Source organism: Podarcis liolepis, assembly GCF_965112155.1.
Source record: "Podarcis liolepis genome assembly, chromosome: 18".
NCBI classification, from domain to species: Eukaryota; Metazoa; Chordata; class Lepidosauria; order Squamata; family Lacertidae; genus Podarcis; species Podarcis liolepis.
Window position 1 is genome coordinate 8911651 of NC_139572.1, and position 25132 is coordinate 8936782.

The 25132-nt window shown below is 45.4% G+C and overlaps 4 protein-coding genes across 4 annotated transcripts in view; 1 reads left to right on the top strand and 3 right to left on the bottom strand.

Moving 5' to 3' along the window:
* Nucleotides 1-25132, top strand: part of LOC310697183 (uncharacterized protein) — a gene marked incomplete at its 3' end in the record, with an annotated part of 116652 nt that overhangs the window by 69606 nt on the left and 21914 nt on the right. The window lies entirely within an intron of this gene.
* Nucleotides 1206-9976, bottom strand: LOC310697571 (vomeronasal type-2 receptor 26-like). Its single transcript, XM_083484300.1, has 6 exons — nucleotides 9700-9976; nucleotides 7985-8276; nucleotides 6881-7693; nucleotides 4296-4523; nucleotides 3129-3255; nucleotides 1206-2176 (listed from the first exon to the last, which is right to left on the bottom strand). Exons 1-6 carry the CDS (start codon nucleotides 9909-9911, stop codon nucleotides 1278-1280), a joined length of 2571 nt encoding a protein of 856 aa, XP_083340426.1. The 5' UTR covers nucleotides 9912-9976; the 3' UTR covers nucleotides 1206-1277.
* LOC310697451 (vomeronasal type-2 receptor 26-like) lies at nucleotides 18188-19444 on the bottom strand. The gene has a single exon (XM_083484131.1). It carries the CDS (start codon nucleotides 19351-19353, stop codon nucleotides 18424-18426), a length of 930 nt encoding a protein of 309 aa, XP_083340257.1. The 5' UTR covers nucleotides 19354-19444; the 3' UTR covers nucleotides 18188-18423.
* Nucleotides 23304-24646, bottom strand: LOC310697174 (vomeronasal type-2 receptor 26-like; the record flags this gene model as incomplete). The annotated part of the gene is made up of 2 exons (XM_083483496.1): nucleotides 23304-24188; nucleotides 24485-24646. The coding sequence occupies 2 exons, from the start codon at nucleotides 24644-24646 to the stop codon at nucleotides 23304-23306; spliced, it is 1047 nt and encodes a 348-aa protein (XP_083339622.1).

Consider the following 25132-nt stretch of genomic DNA (forward strand, 5'->3'; position numbering starts at 1 on the left):
GCCTCTCCTGGTATGTCCCATGGAGGACCTTATGGTCTTCAAACAAAAACATCTTGGAGGTCCCGGGCCACAGGGAGGTTAGGCTGGCCTCAACCAGAGCCAGGGCTTTTTCGGCTGTGGCCCTGATCTGGTGGAACGCTCTGTCCCAAGAGACCAGGGCCCTGCGGGACTTGACATCTTTCCGCAGGGCCTGCAAGACGGAGCTGTTCAGCCAGGGCACAGTCGGACCCCCTCCTTTGGTCATCCCCACAGAACTGTAGCCCAATGGGTGCCATTAATTTGATTTTGAATTGATTTTAGAATGAATTGATTTTAGAATTCTGTGTTACTTTTATTGTTAGCCGCTCTTAGCCCGGCTTCGGCTGGGGAGGGCGGGATATAAATAAAATCTTCTTCTTCTTCTTCTTCTTCTTCTTCTTCTTCTTCTTCTTCTTCTTCTTCTTCTTCTCCCCCCCCCCCCATTGTTTAACATCTACATGAAACCACTGGGTGCGATTATCCGGAGGTTTGGAGTATGTTATCAGAATTATGTTGACAACACTCCGCTCTATTTCTCCTTCACATCTGCAGGGGAGGCAGTGGAAGTGCTGGACTTCCTTGGTCTTGTCTTGGTAATGGATTTCAAGTGGGGTTTAGGCCTGGTTTTGGCACAGAAACTGCTTTGGTCGTCCAGTATGGTGACCTCTGTTGAGAGAGAGAAACATGTCCCTGATAATTCTTCTCGACTTCTCACCGGCTTTCGGTACCATTGACCATGGTATCCTTCTGGAGTGACTCTCCGAGTGAGGGGTGGGTGGCAGCGCTTTGCGGTGGTTCCAGTCCTACTTGGATGGTCATTTCCAGACAGTGTTACTTGGGGAATGTTTTTCAGCTCTGGGAGCCTTGAATGTGGGGTTCTACAGGGCTGAATCCTATCCCCACATTGTTTAACATCTACATAAAACCGCTTTTCACTCAAGGCTTGGCTAAGGTCAGCTGCTACTCTTTGGAACAGGGAGCAGAGCTTAAGCGATACAGAAATTAAACCAACAGACTACGGGAGATAACTTAAATTAATTTCTCAGTTTATTGATATACAAAACTTAGGAGAACGAAATGACATGAAGTGTACTTGTAAATGACACAGCATACAAAAGATTTCCACCCATCTTACTGTTCATGTCAACAGGACTACACAAAACCTGGGCTAATAATGAACACATGGATGAGCAGGTGTGTTTCCTTTATGTACTTCTGGACATAGGGAACATGGAATATTTTAAGAATCATATGTCCCCTTAATTCCTGGTTGTCAGGTGCTCCTTTGTGTTCAGATCAGGCCTCAGCACAATAATGTAGCACTTGGGAAGGAAGATGCAGCCCAGAAGCCCAGCGCTGGAGGCCAACATAGAGAAGATCTGCACGGCCACCATGTACTTGCCCTTGGTGCTCAGGTAGGTGGGCACAAAGGAGACCCAAACACTGCAGAAGACCAGCATGCTGAAGGTGATCAGCTTGGCTTCGTTGAAGGAGCCGGGCAGCTTCCTGGCTAAGAAAGCCACCGTGAAGCAGGTGGCAGCCAGGAAGCCCATGTAGCCGAGGGCAACGTAGAACATGGCCACAGACCCTTCGTTGCATTGCAGGATGATCTCTTCCACCTGGGAGCGCATGTCGGACTCTGGGAATGGGGGAGAAGAGCCCAGCCAGATGGTGCAGATGAGAACTTGCCCCCCAGAAGAGGAGATGACAATGGAGTTGGCCAGACTCTTGCCCAGCCATCTCCTCACCCTGTTCCCGGGCTTTGTGGCCAGGAAGGCCAGCACCACCGTGATGGTCTTTGCCAAGACAGAAGAAACAGCAACTGAGAAGATGATGCTGAAGGCCGTTTGTCGGAGAAGGCAGGTCTCTTTCCTTGGGCGCCCGATGAAGAGGAAGGAGGACAGAAAGGAAAGCAGGAGGGAGACGAGCAGGATGTAGGAGAGGTCCCGGTTGTTGGCTTTGACTATGGGAGTTTCCTTGTATTTAATGAAGATTCCCATCACAATGCTTGCTGTTAAGGACAAGAAGAGGGCAACGGAAGCTAAAACCATTCCCAAATATTCTTCATAAGCCAGGAAGATGATAATCTTGGGGACACATTGATCTCTGTCCTTGTTTGAATGGTGATCTTCTGAGCATTTGGTGCAATGTTCTGCATCTGGGGAAGAGAAAAAGAATGGCTGTAGCATCACTTACATCCCTAACGATCTGTGCTCTATTAACATTGTGATCTAGGATCAACTGAGAGGCAGTGACCACTCCACTTCTGTTAACTGCATTGTTTGGATCCTGCCTGTTCCTCTTTGTCTGAACCTTTAAAATGCAGACATTGCTTCCATGCAATGTTCATAGCAGTGAGATCAGAACGGTCCATAGATTATATTGTAATAATTTTCACATGAAGTATTTATTTTTATTGTACTTTTGCTGTTAGTAATTTGCTGCTTTTCATCGTCTATCCATTATTTTTGATAAGTGTCAACATTATTTCCTTTTTGTGTGGCTTGGTCTAAAAAATCAAAAAGGAATGCTTTGCGGGCATTCCTCTCACAGCTGCCCAGTTTGCACCCCAGATATTTCTTCCTTATGGTCATTCATTTCAACTCACTTCCTGGATGTAATAAAGGTGAGTACAGTGGTGCCCCGCAAGACGAACGCCTCGCAAGACGGAAAACGCGCTAGACGAAAGGGTTTTCCGTTTTGGAGGCGCTTCGCAAAACGAATTTCCCTATGGGGTTGCTTCGCAAGACGAAAAAATCTTGCGCGTCCCCGCGGGTTTTTTCCGCTCCCCCCCTTTTCCTAAGCCGCCTATCAGCTGTTCCGCTGAAAAACCCGCTTAACAGCTGATCACGGAAAGCCGCTAGACCACTGTAGCGCTAATCCACTAGGCTGTCAATGGGCTTGCTTCGCAAGACGAAAAAACCGCTAGACGAAGAGAATCGCAGAACGGATTCTTTTCGTCTTGCGAGGCACCACTGTAATACTAAGGAAGTCGAGGAAGGAGCCACATTCCACAATGTCTGCAGAATTCTCACAAAAAGTGTGTGAGACTGAATTTCTGCCCTGTGTTTACTCTCTCCAGGAATTTCTTCCCCCTTGGAATCACCCACCTTCCCGAGCGGAGAAGGTCCCTTCTGCACACTGAGCACAAGCATAGCAGCAAACGGGCTTTCCTTCGAGAACCACCTTGGCATATCCAGGTTGACATCTTTCTGTACACCTGGAACGAGGTACAGTCTAACCAGAAAGACAAGAAGGTGCAAGAAAGAGGAACAGTTAGGAGTATTTGTGTGTATGAAATTCACTCAACGCGATCTCTATAGCATGGTGGTGATCCCTGACAACCGGTCTTGCCAGCTCAGGATGATGGGAGTCCAAAGACAGCTGGGGACCCAAGTTTGGGGAACCCTGATCTACCCCAAGATTTGCAGTTGTGGCCCCCAATGAATCATTCAGGAAATCATCACAGCTCTACATCAATCACATACAGGTTGGAGATGGGTCTGTCTGGCAGGGAATCCTGAGAGCTCCCAGTTGCCGTTTCCAGCAGCCAAGATCCCCAGTTGCCTGCCATCTCCCCATTCCCTTAATGCGGTCAGTTCTCTTTAGCTGCAGAACATGATCTCTGGAATACAGCCTTGACCCCTCATCAGGGTCCTTTCAACCCCCCGCTGACCATTGGGGTGACCGGAATATCTTGTGCTTTATATTTAGTTCAGTACAGCTGAGGTTTGAGGCACAGAACTCTGTTTCCTCTTCTCCATTTACCTGTTTCCCTTCTTAAAAAAACTTCAGAGCAAATGGCAATGCGTCTGACATGTGATTCCCCCAAATTTCAGGATTCAGAGAGAGAGAGAGAGAGAGAGAGAGAGAGAAAGCGCTTTGCTGTTCAATACCCAACTGAAAGTAGAGTTGGGTTTTTTTGGGGGAGGTTGCCAAATTGCTTTAATTGATTTTCCAAGTTTCACTACATCAACCACAAATTAAGACAAATTTAATACAAGTGAGCTTACTCACAAATTTAAAAATATATACAATAAATCAGTAATTATCATTTGTAAAATAAATTACTTTTCATCCTTCTGCATGTATGAAAGGTAAATATCCTTTATTTGAGCATCCCAAATTCCCCTCCTATCTCAGCTGCTGTAGAAATAAGGCGTGCTGGTTCTAGCTGTTACTGGACAGTCAACCTGACATGGTCATTCTGCAGTGGTTGTTCAAGGAACAGCACAATTAGCATCTCCTATCCCCCCTTCCCCAATTATTCCCCCTACTTTGTTGAATTTCTTGTTCCACTCAATGGCTTCTGGGTTAATGGTGAACTTTATGCCAGCAGACGTCTCTCTCCTTATATTTCCAATTTTCACAAGGTCACGAGACTTATTGGGAGACATCACCCAGTTCATAATATCAAAGTCCGCTGGTAGCTCCCAGTTCTCATTCAAGCACAGCCTGCCCCTGGAAGTATTCAGACATCGGATTTCTTTTAAGAAAGGGTGAAGCTGGAATGACAGGGGAAAACACCAGCACTGAGAAACTGGGAAGCTACAACAGGCAATTAATCAAGCCAAAATGGGGAAAACACCAGGGCCAGGTGGGCTATCAGCAAAGTACTATAAGAAATTGCAAGATTGTTTGGCACAACCACTGAAATATTTAAGATACTTACAATACGCTGATTCTGAAAAAAGATACAGATCTATTATCAGTCAAAAATTATAGGCTGATTTCTCTGTTAAATAATGACTATAAGCTGTTTGCAGACCTATTGGCAAACAACATGAAAGTGCTATCAATGGATATCCCATCTCACCCGGGATACAGTCTGTTTGCACTACTGCCTTCTGGCAGGAGGTATAGAAACATTAAGTCAAGGACAAATAGACAGATAAACAGTTTCTATCCAAGAGCTGTGGCCTTTTTGAATGCTGTAACTCGATAGTGAGACCTGGGAGTTTGATGGGTGTGGGTGTGGTTGGAAGGTGGTTTGTTTGGTTGTTGCTGTTGTTTTGTTTTTGTTGTTTTTAAGGGATGGCATCCAATTTCGTTGCACTTGTGCAATGTTGCACTAGTGTAATGACAATAAAGAATCTATCTATCTATCTATCTATCTATTTAATTCATCAGGACCAGGCTGGTTTTTTACCAGGCCGCCAGATGAAGGAGAATATAAGGAATATAATTGATATAATAGAATATCTGGAGGTTAGAAATGATAAACAAGCAGTGTTGATTGTTATAGACACAAAGAAGGCCTTTGACCATGTTTCATGGACTTCTATGAAGAAGACTATAGAGATGATGAAATTCAGAGAGTCATGACAGTGGTACCTCAGGTAAAGAACTTAATTCGTTCTGGAGGTCCGTTCTTAACCTGACACTGTTCTTAACCTGAGGTACTATTTTAGCTAATGTGGCCTTCCGCTGCCACCGCGTGATTTCTGTTCTCACCCTGAAGCAAAGTTCTTAACCCAAGGTACTATTTCTGGGTTGCCAGAGTCTGTAACCTGAAGCGTCTGTAACCTGAAGTATCTGTAACCCGAGGTACCACTGTACTTAGAGGAATTGACTCAATTTATTCTGACTAACAGGCTATGATGATAGTAAATAACGTAATAACAGAAAAATTCAAAATAATGAAAGGGACAAGACAGGGATATCCTCAGTCACCATTATTATTTTAGTTTTAGAGACCCTATAAAGCTCATCTTGCTTTATTGGCCGAGGGAGCCGGCGTCCAGCTTCCGGGTCATGTGGCCAGCATGACTAAGCCACTTCTTGCGAACCAGAGCAGCACATGGAAACGCCGTTTACCTTCCCGCCAGAGCAGTACCTATTTATCTACTTGCACTTTGACGTGCTTTCGAATTGCTAGGTTGGCAGGAGCAGGGACCGAGCAACGGGAGCTCACCCCGTCACGGGGATTCGAACCCCCAACCTTCTGATCTGCAAGTCCTAGGCTCTCTGGTTTAACCCGCGTCCCAACATTAGGTTACAAAGCATATAAACTCAAGGCCTTTGGAGATGACTATGTGGTAACTGTAGAAGTCCCCATGGCTAGTAAACCAAGGGTCTTGAACAGATTCTCAAGTTGGAGAAGTAGCAGGTTTTAAACTAAATAAAGGTAGAACGAAAGTATTGGTGGAAAATGTGACAGAACTGATGATTGAGAAGAAAGTTTAATATTTAGGAGTATGGATAACAGCTACAAACATAAATATTTTTAAGAATTACTACACAGGAGCTTGTAGGGAAATGAAGAAAAATAAAAAAATATATATAAAAAATAGAGATCAGATGGCAGCACGACAACAGGACTTTTCTGTGGTGGCTCCTCGCTTGGGGGATGTTCTCCCAGAGAGGCTCCCTAGACACCTTTGTGACAAATCTTTAGGTGCCAGGCGAGAAAGTTATTCTGTAACCAGGATTTGGGTGGATTAAACCATCTCTGGGCATTTTAATGTGCTTTTGGTTTGCTTGTTTTCTTTCTTTCGTTTGCTTTTTCTATTCTCATTTTGTATTTTTATTCTGCAAACCACCCTGTGGTCTTCAGATGAAAGTTGTAATATAAACAGAATAATACTAATATTATTACTACAGTCCCTCCAAAGGTCCAAATGGCACCCAGTTGAGAGTGAGTGCTGGAGCTGAGTTCCAGCGAGTTCCCCCTGAAGAAAGCCCTGGGTATAAATAGCAAAATGATCGTTGTGGGATGGGACATCCCTATTTTCATCGGAGACATTTTGGAAGGTAAGCTACTATTACTAATACTAATAATAACTATGATAGTTTACAGGTTTATCCACAGTCAAGATCAGCATCTGTGTGGACTGCAGTTTGCAAAAGGGGAAGGAAATACCTGCCACGGCTGTAGCCTTTGGAGTCCCCATTGCTCTCCTTCCTCCACCATCAGCCTCCTCTGGGATCTAGAGGAAAGCGAAGCATGCAAGGCCTGAGCCACAGCCTGAACATGGATGTAAGTGCCATAGCTGTCTAGAGACAGGATTGTCTCACATACCCTTTGGGACACCATCTCCATTTCCTCCTCCTCTTTGCATCTTCTCCGGCCTTTCACAGACAACAGATGCTTTGAATATGAACACTGATAAGCTTCATCCAAAAAATCTCCAAGAAGATTGGACTGCGATTTATATTTCTCACCTTTGCTGCTCCTTATTCCAGTCTGAATTTCAAAGGACAGAGAACCATGTAGGTGCTGGAATATATTTGGAGGGAAGTAGAAGCCAATTCTGATTTCTAGCAAAGCTGTTGTGATCCAGACTTTTGCGCCTATTTCCTTCTCATAAATATTGTTTATTGCCATGAGTATTATGATAACATGTGCATTGGTTATATAGGAAACAAATACACCAACATGTCTCCATAGGAAAAATGGTTCCCCAGGTGTTATAAATTCATCAAAATAACTTTCTGGTACTCTTTTTGATAAAGCAATGCAGATCCCTTTGCTGAGCATCAGAGGTTTCACAGCGCTCACAAATCTTTCTCCACTGTCATTGTCTGGAGTGAAGAGGCCAATCCACGTCCATCCAAAATGCAGGAGCAATTCAACAATCCCCTGGTACTGACTTTCCTCTTTGGGAGTCATCCGGTAGACAAAAGGGAAGAGGGTTTTACCTTCGAGAAACTGGGCAGTGAAGCCATAACTGATCTAGCAAGGAAAGCAAAAGATCAGCAATTTATTTTACTTTCAGCATAACAGATATTTAATTATCTGAAATGACTGACATCTAAATCTCTGCTGGCTGAGGCTGATGGGAGTTTTAGTCTGAAACATCTGGAGGTGACAAGTTGGTGAAGGCTCAGTTTTGAAAAAGGGATGTTGGACCATAGCTCAGGATTTTCCCATTTTTAAAAATATCCCTACTTGACCCGTCCAAAGAGAAAATAGGATCTTATGCAGTTGAAATCCTCTGTCCCTCCATGCTCTCCCACTACTTACCTGTGGGGTTTTGTAGATGCCTGACAAGGCTGAAATCACTTTTGAGATGACAGTATTGCCTCTTTCAAGAACAGCCAGCAGGGGATTCTGTTCTCCACAGTGATAATTGGGAATATTGCATCCACTGCCTGCAAGCAGCTCTAGCATGGCGTCTGAAGTCATCTTTGCATCTAAATAGTTCTCATAGATGTTGTAGCCCAGGGTGATGTTGGGTAAGAGCCTGAGATCCTGGTTGATCTCTTGGATGGTGAACAGGAAAGACAACATGTACCAGAAGAACCTAGTTGACTCCCTGCAATAAATGAATCCTTTAAAAAGAGCAAAACTGATATTCATATTAATGGGAGGAAGGAAACATTATATGATCCACAGATATTAGTATATTTTTTATTCATTCATTCATTCATTCATTCATTCATTTATCCACAAAAATTTGGAGACCGCTGCTCCATGACAGGAGCTATGATTCAAACAGCACACAGAGCTGTTTAACAGTGGAACAGACTCCCTCCGAAGGTGACCATGTGTCATGGATGCTTCAGGTGTGATACCTCCGGGTCCCTTCCATCTCTACAACTCTGTGATTCTTTTCTACTGTGGTTCTATGAGTAGGAAATGAAAGCGGCCCTCAAAATTTGAGATATACTGGGAAGCTGCTCCAGAGGTTGCTTTTGCTGCAGTGGTCTTTGGCGCCTTCCAAGGGGCTAGACTACAGGTAGATAAGAGACAATTTTATTGAAAGATGGGAAGCACCAAATACCTCAGTCCCCTTTTAGTTACAAATGAGGCCTGGTGGCTTTCAGGTTTGAGTGTGTGGTAAAATTTATAATTTTGCCCATATTTTGGATCACTGACTCCACCACTGAGGACACCCCCTGGTCTGTATTATTTAGTGCTGGGATTGGAGGAGGACACCTTTAATGTAGCTGAGACAGATTTCTCCATGATGGGCTATAGGTCTCCCATTGCATTGTGTAAAGAGAACTGTGATAAGGTTGTTCTCAAATGATCCCAATAGAATAAACATAAAATAATCTTAGCAGTTTGGAAATTGCTTGAGTTTCATGCCACCCTCTGGCTTAGGAAGAAACCTCAAACACCTCAATACTTTGAAATGAGGCCAGTTGTGTGTGGTCAAAAAAGGATTAATTACTTTTCACATTTTAGAGATCTAAGTCCACTTACAAGGAATTCCCCTGACATATTATTTTATTTATCCTTTCAATTAAATCACATCTTTCCTGCTCTTCAGCTACCAAAGGTCCCCAAGAGGCTCTTAAAATTCCATTTGCAAAACTGTAACATTCCTTAAGGACAGTTTATGAATTGTCCAAATGGAATAATATTGAATGAAACCTTTGAGCCTTGGAAATTGCCTGAGTTTAATGGCATCCTGCAGGTGGGGAAATTCAGTGCATCCTTTTGAACCCTGACCAGATTCACTGGCATCCTTGCATTCTACTAAAAGCAACACAGACGCATAGGAACAGGATTGTTTTACTTAGGAAGACAGAGGGAAGAAGGAAATAAGAGAGGTTTTTTACTGGACCCCCCCAGCTCCCATCACCCCCAGCCAGCAAGACCAATGGTCAGGGCAGGGCAGTCCTGCAACATCAGCCCTTGGCTCCCCAGCCCTGAGATAGGGGCTCTTTCCTATTTCAACCATTACAAGGACTGGAGGACCGTGAAACCCATCCGCATATGATTTTACATACACTTCATTCCTGGCGAAGGGTGTCTGAGTAAAGTTGTGTGGAGTTGTCTCAATAAGGCGTATTGGAGAGATGATCCCACTGATGAGAAAGTGTCCAGTCCGGTAGTAATTGCGAGCATCTGTTTCATCCCTGACTAGATTCAAGGGGCATTTCACCTTGTGGTTCCCGCAGACTCCAAAGGGCATCATGAGCAGCAGAAGCAGGGATCTCATTCTGGTTCTGCCTCCTCCTCCTCCTCCTCTTACCTACCAAGGAGGCATAGCAGAAGAACCCAAAGACTCTTGCAAGGCCAGACTGCCTGGGCTTTCCCAATCTGGGCGGTTTTCAGCTCTACCTTTGGAGCTAGGAAGCACAAGGCAGGCACACCCCTCTTTCGCCAGCTCTGCATCTTGACTCAGTCTGTCTCCAACACAGGAAAAATTCTCTGCACCAACTTTTTCAATTAATATTGCCATGCTGTTGTTGCTTTCCGAGGCTCATGCAATTTCCAGAAACATCTCCTGAGCTTTTAGAAGATGAGATCACTATAATTTCGACTATTCCAAGTGGAATAAGTTTCATCACAATAACTTTCTGGAGTCTTGAATGGCTCAAGCGGCAGGTGCAGAGCTGGAGAAAAACATGTTGGACAGAAGTCAAGGGGTGTGCTTGGAAGTTGGAAGTTTGGCCTGAACTTTGCTCACAAGCACCAAAGAAGGAGCTGGATCCGACCATGGACTCTCCTTCCTTGGAGGTTTTTAAGCAGAGGTTGGATGGCCATCTGTTGGGATTCTTCAGCTGAGATTCCTGCATTGCAGGGGGCTGGACTAGATGACCCTGGGGTCCCTTTCCAAGTCTCCCATTCTATGATTCATTGGAGGTTTTAAGAAGAGGTGGGAGAGTCAGGGATGGACAACAGCCAGATGAAGGAGTCCCAGCCTTGTATCCCAGGCATCCTAAGCCCTTTTTAAATGTGGGGTTGTTTTTATATTGATTGTATATGTTGTAGTTTTATATTTTGAACCGCCTTGATACCTCCAGGGGTAGGGCGATATATAGGTTCAGTACATCAATAAATAAAGGAATAAATATGAAGAAATAAAAATCAATCAATGGAGAATGCTGAGAAATGCCATCCTCAGTACTGTCAACGGGATACATGGTGGTGGGATCTTGTTTCTTGGAGGCTGCTAGAGACTGAGACTGGTGGAGCCTGCGATGGGGAGGGATTTCTCAAGCCCACCCTCTGGCCGCTTTGGGTGGGTCTGGTCTGCTTGATTCCTACCGCTCTCTTCTGGTTCTCCCCCTGAAGGGAAGTAGCGCCTTGGTGGCTTCGAAGCAACTTTAAGTGAATTTCCACCCCATCTTTGAAAGGCTTCTCCAACAGAGGGAAGCTCTCTGGATTTGGTTGAGGGGAGAAATGTTGCTCTGAACTTTTGACTCTCCCTTCCCCTTCGACATGTTCTACGGAAGGTGAGCTTCTGTTGCACATGTGAAGGGTTAATCTTAATATTATCTGTACATAGTGAGTTTCTGCACTAAACTTACTTCTGCAAATTGTGGTCAAGCCAGCTACCAGACAGGCTGAGGGGCCACTTCCTGCCTTGCGCTTCCTGCTTCAGTAATGCAAGATAAGAAAAGACACATACAAGGGGCTGCTTAGCTAGCAAAAAGACACGTGTACGAAGGAGAGGGGAGGGAGTGCTTAGCCAGCAGAAAGACACACGTACAGGGGTAAGAGGAGGGGAGTGCTTAGTCAGCAGTGCTTAGCCAGCAATATAGATATGCCCTAAAAGGGAATAAGTGAAAACTTGCCAGCTGATTGGGGAAGTTTGGGGGAAGTTTGGGAGGTGGGTGAATGCTCTCAAGTATAAGAAAGTTTGCTGATGTGTATTACTTTGCAGCCAAATTTCAGAAGTTATTCTGCTGGTTGTCTCTGTGCACAGATTGCGATAAACTCTTTTCTCCAAAGAAGAAATCTTTCCTGGAACTTTTTGTTCTCTTCTCGGTCCTGGGAAGCGGGCACACGATTCCCTGGTGAAATAAGGCTTCATATTTTTGGTGCGTTGGCCGGGAATCGCCCCACCCCAGAGGACCGAGGAGGGCCGGGCTCGACCTCAGGTGAACAGCTCAGATCAGCGTTCGCATTTCCAGTGCACACCCTGCCAGCTTGTAGGGGGAGATTGCCACACCGTCCTGGAGTGGAGACACCTGGTCGAGGGAGAAAAGAGGCCGAAAGAGGGAATCCGCAGTGGAGAAAAAAAGGTAAGCCCGAAGGAAAGGGCTAGGGGCCCAAGGGAAAGGGCCAGAGGCCTGATCAGCCTCACCTGGTCGTGGCAGTAGGGTGCCGCCAGGAAAGGAACTGGCCATGCAGTAAAGTGCCGCCAGTAAGGTTCGGGAAAGGGAATGGGACAGAGGGAATTGAGTGTTTTGTTGGCAAGTTGTGTGTCAGATACTCCGGTGAATGAATTTTTGAATGAGGGCCAGGGCTTAGTGTCCCCTTGGCCGAGCGATTGTAGGGTTGTGCATTTTCTGACAATCTGTAGCATGTGGAGTGTGAGAGAATTTTGAAACCCGGTTAGGAGCGGAGTATCTGAAAAATGGGGTCTGGAGCAAGCCAATGTATTCCTCTGGAATGCTTTTTAAATAACTGGAAAACGGCTATATATTAAATGTCCACCCAGACCAGATCCCCTATATCTCTACATGGAAGACCAATGTAGAAAAGAATCTACCATGGCTAAAGTCCTGCCGTGACAGCAACACACAGAACAGGATTTGTACAGTGAAGCCTCTGGTGTTAGAAGACCCAGAAGATGAGGAGGGGGAAGTGATTAAGCCACCACCTTACACTCCACCGACAGCCCCTCCAACAATCCCCCCAGGCCAAAATCAAGAAGCACAGGGAGGCGCTGGTGTAGGGGGAGGAGGACCTGTGAAGGAGGATAGTGAGACGGAAGAAGAGGAAGATGACGAGGACTTTAGGAAGACACTAGATGATATGAATCAAGGAAAGAAAATGTGGACAGAAAAACAGAAAGAGAGACTAAAGGAGTTTGTAAAGCCATTTGAGGAAGAAGTAGATGTGTCCCCTCTCCTTTTTGAAGCGGCAAAGTGCAGTGAGAGGCAGTGGCAGAAGTGGCAGAAACAATGGACCAAGGCATGGGACTGGGCGGCCCTCCACAAGAAGGGACGAGAGGAAAGGGAGAAAAGGACAATGCCCCTTCGCCGAGTTCACGATCCGCCTGGCCCACCAGGGCCAAATGGGGCCTCTGCGGAACACACTTACACGGTACAGCACGTTCTGTTCACAAGTGCAGATGTTTGTAATTGGCGTAATCAGAACCCCTCTTTTGAGGAGAATCCAGCAAAAATTATAAAATTGTTTGAAGGGATTTTTAAAACCTATAATCCCACTTATGATGATGTACAACATCTCCTGGACTCACTACTAACTACAGAAGCATTGCTCGGCCCCTGCATGAGTCAACTAGGGGAATAGAGAAGGATCCTTTTATATGGGGCAGGGAACAGCAGCAGGCTTTTCAGGATCTCAAAGTGGCATTACAACAAGCCCCAGTGCTTGGCATCCCAAACCCTGAGAAGCCTTTTACCCTGTTCATAGATGAAGACCAGGGGGTAGCCAAGGGAGTCTTATGCCAGAAACTGGAAAATTGGCAGCAACCCGTCGCATACTTGTCAGAGAAGCTAACCCCAACAGAACAGGGGTTGCCCCCCCCTGTATGAGAGCGATTGTGGCAGTGGCCACCCTACTCACAAAGGCAGATAAATTCACGTTTGGACAGGACACCACCTGTGTGACTCCACATGCAGTCCCAGCCTTACTTGACACGAAAGGCACCTATTTCCTATCACAAGCGAAAATGAGGAAGTGCCAGATGCTGTTATTACATTCACGCCTGAAGTTTCAGGTTACCACAGCCCTTAACCCAGCTACCTTATTACCGGTAGGAGAAGGTGGACACGGGAGCCGCCCACTCAGTCTTACCTGTGCCTGTAACAAAACCCACAAACCAAGTGGTTAATATAATTGGGGCCACAGGTAAATCACAAAAGGCCCCGTTTTTGCAGTCTGTTACCTGCTGCCTAGGCGGCCAAGTAGTCCAGCACAAATTTTTGTATATACCAGAGTGTCCCATTCCTTTATTGGGCCAAGACTTGTTAACAAAATTACAAGCCCTGATTTCCTTCCAACCAATGGGGGAAGCAATGATGACAACTGGACCAGCAGGAGAGTTTTCTTTAGAAATGCCCCTGAGAGACCATTGGCGCTTGATGATGGTAAAAGAAGAGGAGGGAATCCTCCCTGTTAGCCTGCTTCATGATGTTGACCCTGGACTATGGGCGGAGGATAAAATACCCCATCCCACGACGGGCAGCTGAAGGAGTGTGGGTGCACCTGGAGCGATGGCTTCAACATGAAATCTTGAAACAATGCCAATCACAGTGGAACACCCCACTGTTGCCAGTGAAGAAGGAAGATGGTGGGTACCGCATATAGGCCCCAAAGTTCTGGAAAAGTGGAAAGGATGAACAGGACTTTGAAAAACCAGTTGTCCAAATTGACCCAAGAAACAGGGTCTAATTGGGTGTCCATGTTGCCCTTGGCTTTGCTTAGAGTCCGTAGTCTCCCATCGAAACGTATTCACTTGTCACCCTTTGAAGTGATGTTTGGGAGACCGGTTCCTTATGTGTGCATGCTTTCACCTATCCCTGCTCAAGATGTGGAATTGAACAATTATGTACAGTCTCTCTCTCGAGATTTTCTCTCTCAACCCAGGCCCGAACTCCTTGCGTGACCAGTTTGAGCCAGGTGACGAGGTGTGGATAAGACTAGTCCCAGGCACCACTGCAACCGTGCTGGAAGGGCCCATCTGCTCTCCACACCCACAGCTGTGAAGGTCGCTGGCATCACCCCTTGGGTCCACCACATTCGAGTGGAGATAGCTGCTTCAGATTGGACTGTGTCTCAGCATCCTGAAGATCCCCTCCAGTGACGACCGCCTTGCTGATATCACTCCAGAGGCTGATATCTCTATGCACGGCTGAATAATTGGATGGGAGGGGCGCCCGCAGGCAGCGCCCCCAACGTAGAGGCACCACCAGGACTTTTGATATTGGTACCAGAACCCCTTGATATAGTCACCCCGTGTGTCAGGCTGCTCCACGTGGTAGGAGCTTCCGAAGTAAGGTGGAGAGGCACCCCTGAGGCCCGGCAAATAATTGAATACGAATATCAGCGGGCCCCTCAGCAGTAAAGGAATATCAGAAATGACCCCTGAATATTGGTGGGAGGAGCCCTGGCATTCTTGGGGTTGGTGGGTGGGAGTTATCTCAACCGCCCTTGTCATATGGATGTGCATTTTCTTTTGCTGGCATGAGCGTAGCCCATTCTGTCAATAAGTCTAAATGTCTAGTATGTACCCTGCCCCCAACAGATGCCTCGAGTGGACTGCTGCTCCTCCCACTGCCACTTAACCGTTCCACCATCCACAATCTTTCCACCCTCCCAGATTCTCACTTCTGGCCTCAGTGGACTCATTCATCACTCCTCCGTGTCCATAGGGTGAATGAGTGGGTCTGTGTGACGCAGGAAAAGAACCCTATTAGTAAAAGAGCAATTGGTGTTTCCCACTGCCATTGCACTTGTGACACCGCAGATGTCACCTCTGTGCAAAGTAAGTTCATATACCCTGGCTGTAATGGCATCTTCCCAGGTGGATGGATGGGAAGGATATTGACTATGCTGGTAGGCCCAATAATGCTTCTATTGCTTTTCTGCTTCTGTATCCCCTGCTTGGTGCAGTGCATGCAAAACATGTTACAGAGAATGATGTCTAGCATGATGGGACCCCGCGTGATTGCTTTAATGAGAGATTATAGACCCATACACCAGAACGAACCTAAGTATTAGGTTGTTCATAAGAAGAGTAGGGAGTGAAGGATTAATCTTCATATTAACTACACATAGTAAGTTTCTGCATTAAACTTACTTCTGCATTTGTGGTCAAGCTAGTGACCAGACAGGCTATGGGGCCATTTCCTGCCTTGCGCTTCCTGCTTCAGTAATGCAAGATAAGAATAGACACGTACAAGGCGCTGCTTAGCTAGCAAAAAGGACACGTGTACGAAGGAGAGGGGAGGGACTGCTAAGCAAGCAGAAAAGGCACACGTACAGGGGTAAGACGAGGGACTGCTTAGCCAGCAATATAGATATGCCCTAAAAGGGAATAAGTGAAAACTTGCCAGCTGATTGGGGAAGTTTTGGGGGAGGTCTTGAGAGGTGGGTGAATGCTTTCAGGTATAAGAAAGTTTGCTGATGTGTATTACTTTGCAGTCAGATTTCAGAAACGATATTCTGCTGGCTGTCTCTGTGCACAGATTAAACCCTTTTCTCCAAAGAAGAAACTTTCCTGGTGTTACTTTACTCTTTCTTTGGTCCTGGGGACGCGGGCAAAACGATTCCCTGGCGAAATAAGGCTTTACCACCAGCTTCATCAGCCATTCCTCGTTGGTGGGGAATTCTCCTTCTTTCCACTTCCGTGTGTATAAAGTCCTGGCTCTTGTGGTTGCATTCAGAAAACCTAACTAACCACCGGCCAGTTTCTCATCTCCCTTTCCTGAGGAATGTTCTGGAGCGAGCGGCCGCAGACCAGATCCAGGCGCTTGGGAAAGAAACTGGTTTTCTGGCTCCGTTTCCAGTGGGGTTTCGGCCATGGGACAAAGAAGCAGCCCAGCAGGCTGGGAAGTGCTGGGACTGCGCCGTCCTTTGGGCCGAGTCCTCTTCTCCAGGCCGGACTGCTGACTGCGGAGTCACTCTGGCATGGGACTGGGCAGCCATTTTCTCTCTGCCTTCTCTGTCAGGTTCCAGTCAGAGTCAGTCTGCCTCAGTTGTGAGCAGTGTGGAATCTCCGTCAAACTCTTTGGAACCATGTTGTTTAGGAAGAAGTTTATTTTAACTCAGTAAAGTCAATTAAAAACTCTGCATTAGTAGTTTACGCTGCACGTCAGTTTAGGTCTGACGTCGTTTCCAGACGGTGTTAGTTGGGGAATGCTTTTCAGCTCCGGGAGCCTTGAATGTGGGGTTTACAGGGCTCGATCCTATCCACAGGGCACTGGCTCCCGGTGGAGTACAGGATAATAATAGTAGTAATAACAATAATAATAATTTATACCCCGCCCATCTGGCTGGGCTTCCCCAGCCACTCTGGGCAGCTTCCAAAAAAATATTAAAATACTGTAATACATCAAACATTGAAAGCTTCCCTAAACAGGGCTGCCTTCAGATGTCTTCTAAAAATCTGGTAGTAGAATAATAATAATATGTAGGATAAGGTTAGGATGCTGGCTTAACCTTTAAAGCCCTATAGGGCCTAGGTCCCTCGTAACTATGGGGCCGCCTCTCCTGGTATGTCCCATGGAGGACCTTATGGTCTTCAAACAAAAACATCTTGGAGGTCCCGGGCCACAGGGAGGTTAGGCTGGCCTCAACCAGAGCCAGGGCTTTTTCGGCTGTGGCCCCGATCTGGTGGAACGCTCTGTCCCAAGAGACCAGGGCCCTGCGGGACTTGACATCTTTCCGCAGGGCCTGCAAGACGGAGCTGTTCAGCCAGGGCACAGTCGGACCCCCTCCTTTGGTCATCCCCGCAGAACTGTAGCCCAATGGTTGCCATTAATTTGATTTTGAATTGATTTTAGAATGAATTGATTTTAGAATTCTGTGTTACTTTTATTGTTAGCCACTGCTTCGGCTGGGGAGGGTGGGATATAAATAAAATTTTCTTTTTCTCCTTCTTCTTCTTCTTCTTCTTCTTCTTCTTCTTCTTCTTCTTCTTCTTCTTCTTCTTCTTCTTCCTCTTCTTCTTCTTCTTCCCCACATTGTTTAACATCTACATGAAACCACTGGGTGGGGTTATCCGGAGGTTTGGAGTATGTTATCAGAATTATGCTGACAACACTCCGCTCTATTTCTCCTTCACATCTGCAGGGGAGGCAGTGGAAGTGCTGGACTTCCTTGGTCTTGTCTTGGTAATGGATTTCAAGTGGGGTTTTGGCCTGGTTTTGGCACAGAAACTGCTTTGGTCGTCCAGTATGGTGACCTCTGTTGAGAGAGAGAAACATGTCCCTGATAATTCTTCTCGACTTCTCACTGGCTTTCAGTACCATTGACCATGGTATCCTTCTGGAGTGACTCTCCGAGTGAGGGGTGGGTGGCAGCGCTTTGCGGTGGTTCCAGTCCTACTTGGATGGTCATTTCCAGACAGTGTTGCTTGGGGAATGTTTTTCAGCTCCGAGAGCCTTGAATGTGGGGTTCCACAGGGCTGAATCCTATCCCCACATTGTTTAACATTTACATAAAACCGCTTTTCAGTCAAGGCTTGGCTAAGGTCAGCTGCTACTCTTTGGAACAGGGAGCAGAGCTTAAGCGATACAGAAATTAAACTAACAGACTTAGGGAGATAACTTAAATTAATTTCTCAGTTTATTGATATACAAAATTTAGGAGAACGAAATGAGATGAAGTGTACTTGTAAATGACTCAGCATACAAAAGATTTCCACCCATCTTACTGTTCATGTCAACAGGACTACACAAAACCTGGGCTAAGAAGGAACACAATCTCTTTCAGACGTGGAGAAGGAAGAACATGGATGAGCAGGTGTGTTTCCTTTATGCACTTCTGCACATCGGGAACATGGACTATTTTAAGAATCAGGTGTTCCCTTAATTTCTGGTTGTCAGGTGCTCCTTTGTGTTCAGATCAGGCCTCAGCACAATAATGTAGCACTTGGGAAGGAAGATGCAGCCCAGAAGCCCAGCACTGGAGGCCAACATAGAGAAGATCTGCACGGCCACCATGTACTTGCCCTTGGTGCTCAGGTAGGTCGGCACAAAAGAGACCCAAACACTGCAGAAGACCAGCATGCTGAAGGTGATCAGCTTGGCTTCGTTGAAGGAGCCAGGCAGCTTCCTGGCTAGGAAAGCCACCGTGAAGCAGGTGGCAGCCAAGAAGCCCAGGTAGCTGAGGGCAACGTAGAACATGGCCACAGACCCTTCGTTGCATTGCAGGAGGATCTCTTCCACCTGGGAGCGCATGTCGGGCTCTGGGAATGGGGGAGAAGAGCCCAGCCAGATGGTGCAGATGAGAACTTGCCCCCCAGAAGAGGAGATGACAATGGAGTTGGCCAGACTCTTGCCCAGCCATCTCCTCACCCTGTTCCCGGGCTTTGTGGCCAGGAAGGCCAGCACCACCGTGATGGTCTTTGCCAAGACAGAAGAAACAGCAACTGAGAAGATGATGCTGAAGGCCGTTTGTCGGAGAAGGCAGGTCTCTTTCCTTGGGCGCCCGATGAAGAGGAAGGAGGACAGAAAGGAAAGCAGGAGGGAGACGAGGAGGATGTAGGAGAGGTCCCGGTTGTTGGCTTTGACTATGGGAGTTTCCTTGTATTTAATGAAGATTCCCAACACAATGCCTGCTGTTAAGGACAAGAATAGGACAAGAGAAGCTAAAACCATTCCCAAATATTCTCCATAAGTCAGGAAGGTGATAATCTTGGGGACACATTGATCTCTGTCCTTGTTTGAATGGTGATCTTCTGAGCATTTGGTGCAATGTTCTGCATCTGGGGAAGAGAAAAAGAATGGCTGTAGCATCACTTACATCCCTAATGATCTGTGCTCTATTAACATTGTGATCTAGGATCAACTGAGAGGCAGTGACCACTCCGCTTCTGTTAACTGCATTGTTTGGATCCTGCCTATTCCTCTTTGTCTGAACCTTTAAAATGCAGACATTGCTTCCGTTCAATGTTCATAGCAGTGAGATCAAAACGGTCCATATATTATATTGTAATAATTTTCACATGAAGTATTTATTTTTATTGTGCTTTTGCTGTTAGTAATTTGCTGCTTTTCATCGTCTATCCATTATTTTTGATAAGTGTCAACATTATTTCCTTTTTGTGTGGCTTGGTCTAAAAAATCAAAAAGGAATGCTTTGCGGGCATTCCTCTCACAGCTGCCCAGTTTGCACCCCAGATATTTCTTCCTATCAACTCACTTCCTGGATGTAATAAAGGTGATTAATACTAAGGAAGTCGAGGAAGGATTCCCATTCCCCTATGTCTGCAGAATTCTCACATAAGTGTGTGAGACTGAATTTCTGTCCTGTGTTTACTCTCTCCAGGAATTTCTTCCTCCTTGGAATCACCCACCTTCCCGAGTGGAGAAGGTCCCATCCGCACACTGAGCACAAGCATAGCAGCAAATGGGCTTTCCTTCGAGAACCACCTTGGCATATCCAGGTCGACATCTTTCTGTACACCTGGAACGAGGTACGGCCTAACCAGAAAGACAAGAAGGTGCAACAAAGAGGAACAGTTAGGAGTATTTGTGTGTATGTAATTCACTCAACGCGATCTCTATAGCATGGTGGTGATCCCTGACAACTGGTCTTGCCAGCTCAGGATGATGGGAGCTGTAGTCCAAAGACAGCTGGGGACCCAAGTTTGGGAAACCCTGATCTACCCCAAGATTTGCAGTTGTGGCCCCCAATGAATCATTCAGGAAATCATCACAGCTCTACATCAATCACATAGAGGTTGGGGAGAGGTCTGTCTGGCAGGGAATCCTGAGAGATCCCAGTTGCCGTTTCCAGCAGCCAAGATCCCCAGTTGCCTGCCATCTCCCCATTCCCTTAATGCGGTCAGTTCTCTTTAGCTGCAGAACATGATCTCTGGAATGCAGCCTTGACCCCTCATCAGGGTCCTTTCAACCCCCCGCTGACCATTGGGGTGACCAGAATATCTTGTGCTTTAAATTGAGTTCAGTACAGCTGAGGTTTGAGCCACAGAACTCTGTTTCCTCTTCTCCATTTACCTGTTTCCCTTCTTAAAAGAACTTCTAAGCAAATGACAATGGGTCTGACATGTGATTCCCCCAAATTTCAGGATTCGTATAATCTCTCACACGGTTCATTCTCGTGTTTGTTTTTGTGTGTGTCAGAGAGAGAGAGAGAAAGTGCTTTGCTGTTCAATGCCCAACTGAAAGGAGAGTTGGGGTTATGGGGTTTTTTTTTGCCAAATTGCCTTAATTCATGTTCCAAATTTCACCACATCAACCACAAATTAAGACAAATTTAATACCAGTGAGCTTACTCACAAATTTAAAAAAATTTAAAATAAATCAGTAATTATCATTTGTAAAATAGATTACTTTTCATCCTTCTGTGTGTATGAAAGGTCAATATCCTTTATTTGAGCATCCCAAATTCCCCCTCCTATCTCAGCTGCTGTAGAAAGAAGGCGTGCTGGTTCCAGCTGTTCCTGGACAGTCAACCTGACATGGTCATTTTGCAGTGGTTGTCAAGGAACAGCACAATCAGGATCTCCTAGCCCCCTCCCCCAATTATCCCCCCTACCTTATTGAATTTCTTGTTCCACTGAATGGCTTCTGGGTTAATGGTGAACTTTATGCCAGCAGATGCTCCTCTCCTTATATTTCCAATTTTCACAAGGACACGAGACTTATTGGGAGACATCGCCCAGTTCATAATATTGAAGTCCGTTGGCAGCTCCCAGTTCTCATCCAAGCACAGTCTGCCCCTGGAAGTATTCAGACACCGGATTTCTCTCAAGAAAGGGTGAAGCTGGAATGGCAGGGGAAAGCGCCAGCATTAAGAAACTGGGAAGCTACAACAGGCAATTAATCAAGCCAAAATGGGGAAAACACCAGGGCCAGGGGGGCTATCAGCAAAGTACTATAAGAAATTACAAGATTATTTGGCACAACCACTAAAAGATTTAAGATACTTAGATTACGCTGATTCTGAAAAAAGATAAGGATCTATTATCAGTTAAAAAATGATAGGCTGATTTCTCTATTAAATAATGACTATAAACTGTTTGCAGATCTATTGGCAAATGACATGAAAGTGCTATTAATGGATTTAATTCATCAGGACCAGGCTGGTTTTTTGCCAGGCCGCCAGATGAAGGAGAATATAAGGAATATAATTGATATAATAGAATATCTGGAGGTTAGAAATGATAAGCAAGCAGTGTTGATTTTTATAGACGCAGAGAAGGCCTTTGACCATTTTTTCATGGACTTCTACGAAGAAGACTATAGAGATGATGAAATTCAGAGAGTCATGACAGTGGTACCTCAGGTTAAGAACTTAAATTGTTCTGGAGGTCCATTCTTAACCTGACACTGTTCTTAACCTGAGGTACCACTTTAGCTAATGGGGCCTTACGCTGCCGCTGCGCGATTTCTGTTCTCATCCTGAAGCAAAGTTCTTAACCCGAGGTACTATTTCTGGGTTGCCAGAGTCTGTAACCTGAAGCGTCTGTAACCCGAGGTACTACTGTACTTAGAGGAATTGACTCAATTTATTCTGACTAACAGGCTATGATGATAGTAAACAACGTAATAACAGAAAAATTCAAAATAATGAAAGGGACAAGACAGGGATATCCTCAGTCACCATTATTATTTTAGTTTTAGAGACCCTATAAAGCTCATCTCGCTTTATTGGCCGAGGGAGCCGGCGTACAGCTTCCGGGTCATGTGGCCAGCATGACTAAGCCACTTCTGGCGAACCAGAGCAGCACATGGAAACGCCGTTTACCTTCCCGCCGGAGCGGTACCTATTTATCTACTTGCACTTTGACATGCTTTCGAACTGCTAGGTGGGCAGGAGCAGGGACCGAGCAACGGGAGCTCACCCCGTCGTGGGGATTTGAACCGCCAACCTTTGGTCGGCAAGTCCTAGGCTCTGTCGTTTAACCCACAGCGCCACACGAGTCTCAACAATAGGTTACAAAGCATATAAACTCAAGGCCTTTGCAGATGACTATGTGGTAACTGTAGAAGACCCCATGGCTAGCCAACCAAGGTCTTGAACAGATTCTCAAGTTGGAGAAGTAGTAGGTTTTAAACTAAATAAAGGTAGAACGAAAGTATTGGTGGAAAATGTGACAGAACTGATGATTGAGAAGAAAGTTTAATATTTAGGAGTATGGATAACAGCTACAAACATAAATATTTTTAAGAATAACTATACAGGAATTGGAAAGAAATGAAAAAAACTTAAATAAATAATATATAAAAAATAGAGATATCTGGAGGGTGGCAGCACGACAACAGGACTTTTCTGTGGTGGCTCCTCGCTTGGGGGATGTTCTCCCAGAGAGGCTCCCTAGACACCTTTGTGACAAATCTTTAGGTGCCAGGCGAGAAAGTTATTCTGTAACCAGGATTTGGGTGGATTAAACCATCTCTGGGCATTTTAATGTGCTTTTGGTTTGCTTGTTTTCTTTCTTTCGTTTGCTTTTTCTATTCTCATTTTGTATTTTTATTCTGCAAACCACCCTGTGGTCTTCAGATGAAAGTTGTAATATAAACAGAATAATACTAATATTATTACTACAGTCCCTCCAAAGGTCCAAATGGCACCCAGTTGAGAGTGAGTGCTGGAGCTGAGTTCCAGCGAGTTCCCCCTGAAGAAAGCCCTGGGTATAAATAGCAAAATGATCGTTATGGGATGGGACATCCCTATTTTCATCGGAGACATGTTGGAAGGTAAGCTACTATTAATAATACTAACTATGATATTTTACAGGTCTATCCCCAGTCAAGATCAGCATCTGTGTGGACTGCAGGTTGCAAAAGGGGGAAGGAAATACCTGCCACGGCTGTAGCCTTGCGTGTCCCCATTGCTCTCCTTCCTCCACCATCAGCCTCCTCTGGGATCTAGATGAAAGCGAAGCATGCAAGGCCTGAGCCACAGCTTGAACATTGATGTAATTGCCATAGCTGTCATCAGACAGGATTATCTCATGATCCACTTGGAGCAATGGCTGCAGTTTCTCCTCCTCTCTGCATCTTATCCTGCCTTTCACGGACAACAGATGCTTTGAATATGAACACTGAAATGCTTGATCGAAATAATCCAAAAAATTGGTCTGAAATCTGTATTTGCTGCTCCTTATTCCAGTCTCAGTTGCAAAGAACAGAGAACCATGGAGGTGCTGGAATAGATTTGGAAGGATGGAAAAACCAATTCTGATTTCTAGCAAAGCTGTTGTGATCCAGACTTTCGCCCCTATTTCCTTCTCACAGATATCGTGTACTACCATGAGTAACGTGATATCCAGTGCAGTGGTTATATAGGAAAGAAATACCCCAACTTGTCTCCATAGGAAAAAAGGTTCCCCAGGCCTGATAAATTGATTTATATCATTTTCTGGTACTTTTTTTGATAAAGCAATGCAGATCCCTTTGCTGAGCATCAGAGGTTTCACAGCGCTCAGAAATCTTTCTCCACTGTCATTGTCTGGAGTGAAGAGGCCAATCCACGTCCATCCAAAATACAGGAGCAATTCAACAATCCCCTGGTACTGACTTTCCTCTTTGGGACTCATCCGATAGACAAAAGGGAACAGGGTTTTACCTTCGAGAAACTGGACAGTAAAACCATGACAGATCTAGCAAGGAAAGCAAAAGACCAGCAATTTACTTTAATTTCAGCATAACAGATATTTAATTATCTGAAATGACCGATATCTAAATCTCTGCTGGCTGACGCTGATGGGAGTTTTAGTCTGAAACATCTGGAGGTGTCAAGTTGGTGAAGGCTCAGTTTTGAAAAAGGGATGTAGGATCCATAGCTCAGGATTTCCCCATTTTTAAAAATATCCCTACTTGACCACTCCAAAGAGAAAATAGAATCTTATGGAGTTGAAATTCTTTGTCCCTCCATGCTCTCCCACTAGATAGTTACCTGTGGGATTTTGTAGATGCCTGACAAGGCTGAAATCACTTTTGAGATGACAGTATTGCTTCTTTCAAGAACAGCCAGCAGGTGATTCTGTTCTCCACAGTGATAATTGGGAATATTGCATCCACTGCCTGCAAGCAGCTCTAGCATGGCGTCCGAAGTCATCCCTGCATCGAAATAGTTCTCATAGAGGTTGTAGCCCAGGGTGATGTTGGGTAAGAGACTGAGATCCTGGTTGATCTCTTGGATGGTGAACAGGAAAGGCAACATGTACCAGAAGAACCTAGGTGACTCCCTGCAATAAATGAATCCTTTAAAAAAAGTGAAACTGATATTCATATTAATGGGAGAAAGGAAACATTATATGATTCACAACGCTTAGATTTATTTATTTATTTATTTATTTATTTATTTATTTATTTATTTATCCATCCATCCATCCTTTTGCATTAATATCAACCCTTTTCCTGTCTAGTATTGAACAAAATTTTGGAGACCTCTGCTCCATGACAGGAGCTTTGATGCAAACAGCACACAGAGCTGTTCAACAGTGGAACAGACTCCCTCCGAAGGTGACCATGTGTCATGGATGCTTCAGGTGTGATACCTCCGGGTCCCTTCCATCTCTACAACTCTATGATTCTATTCTAA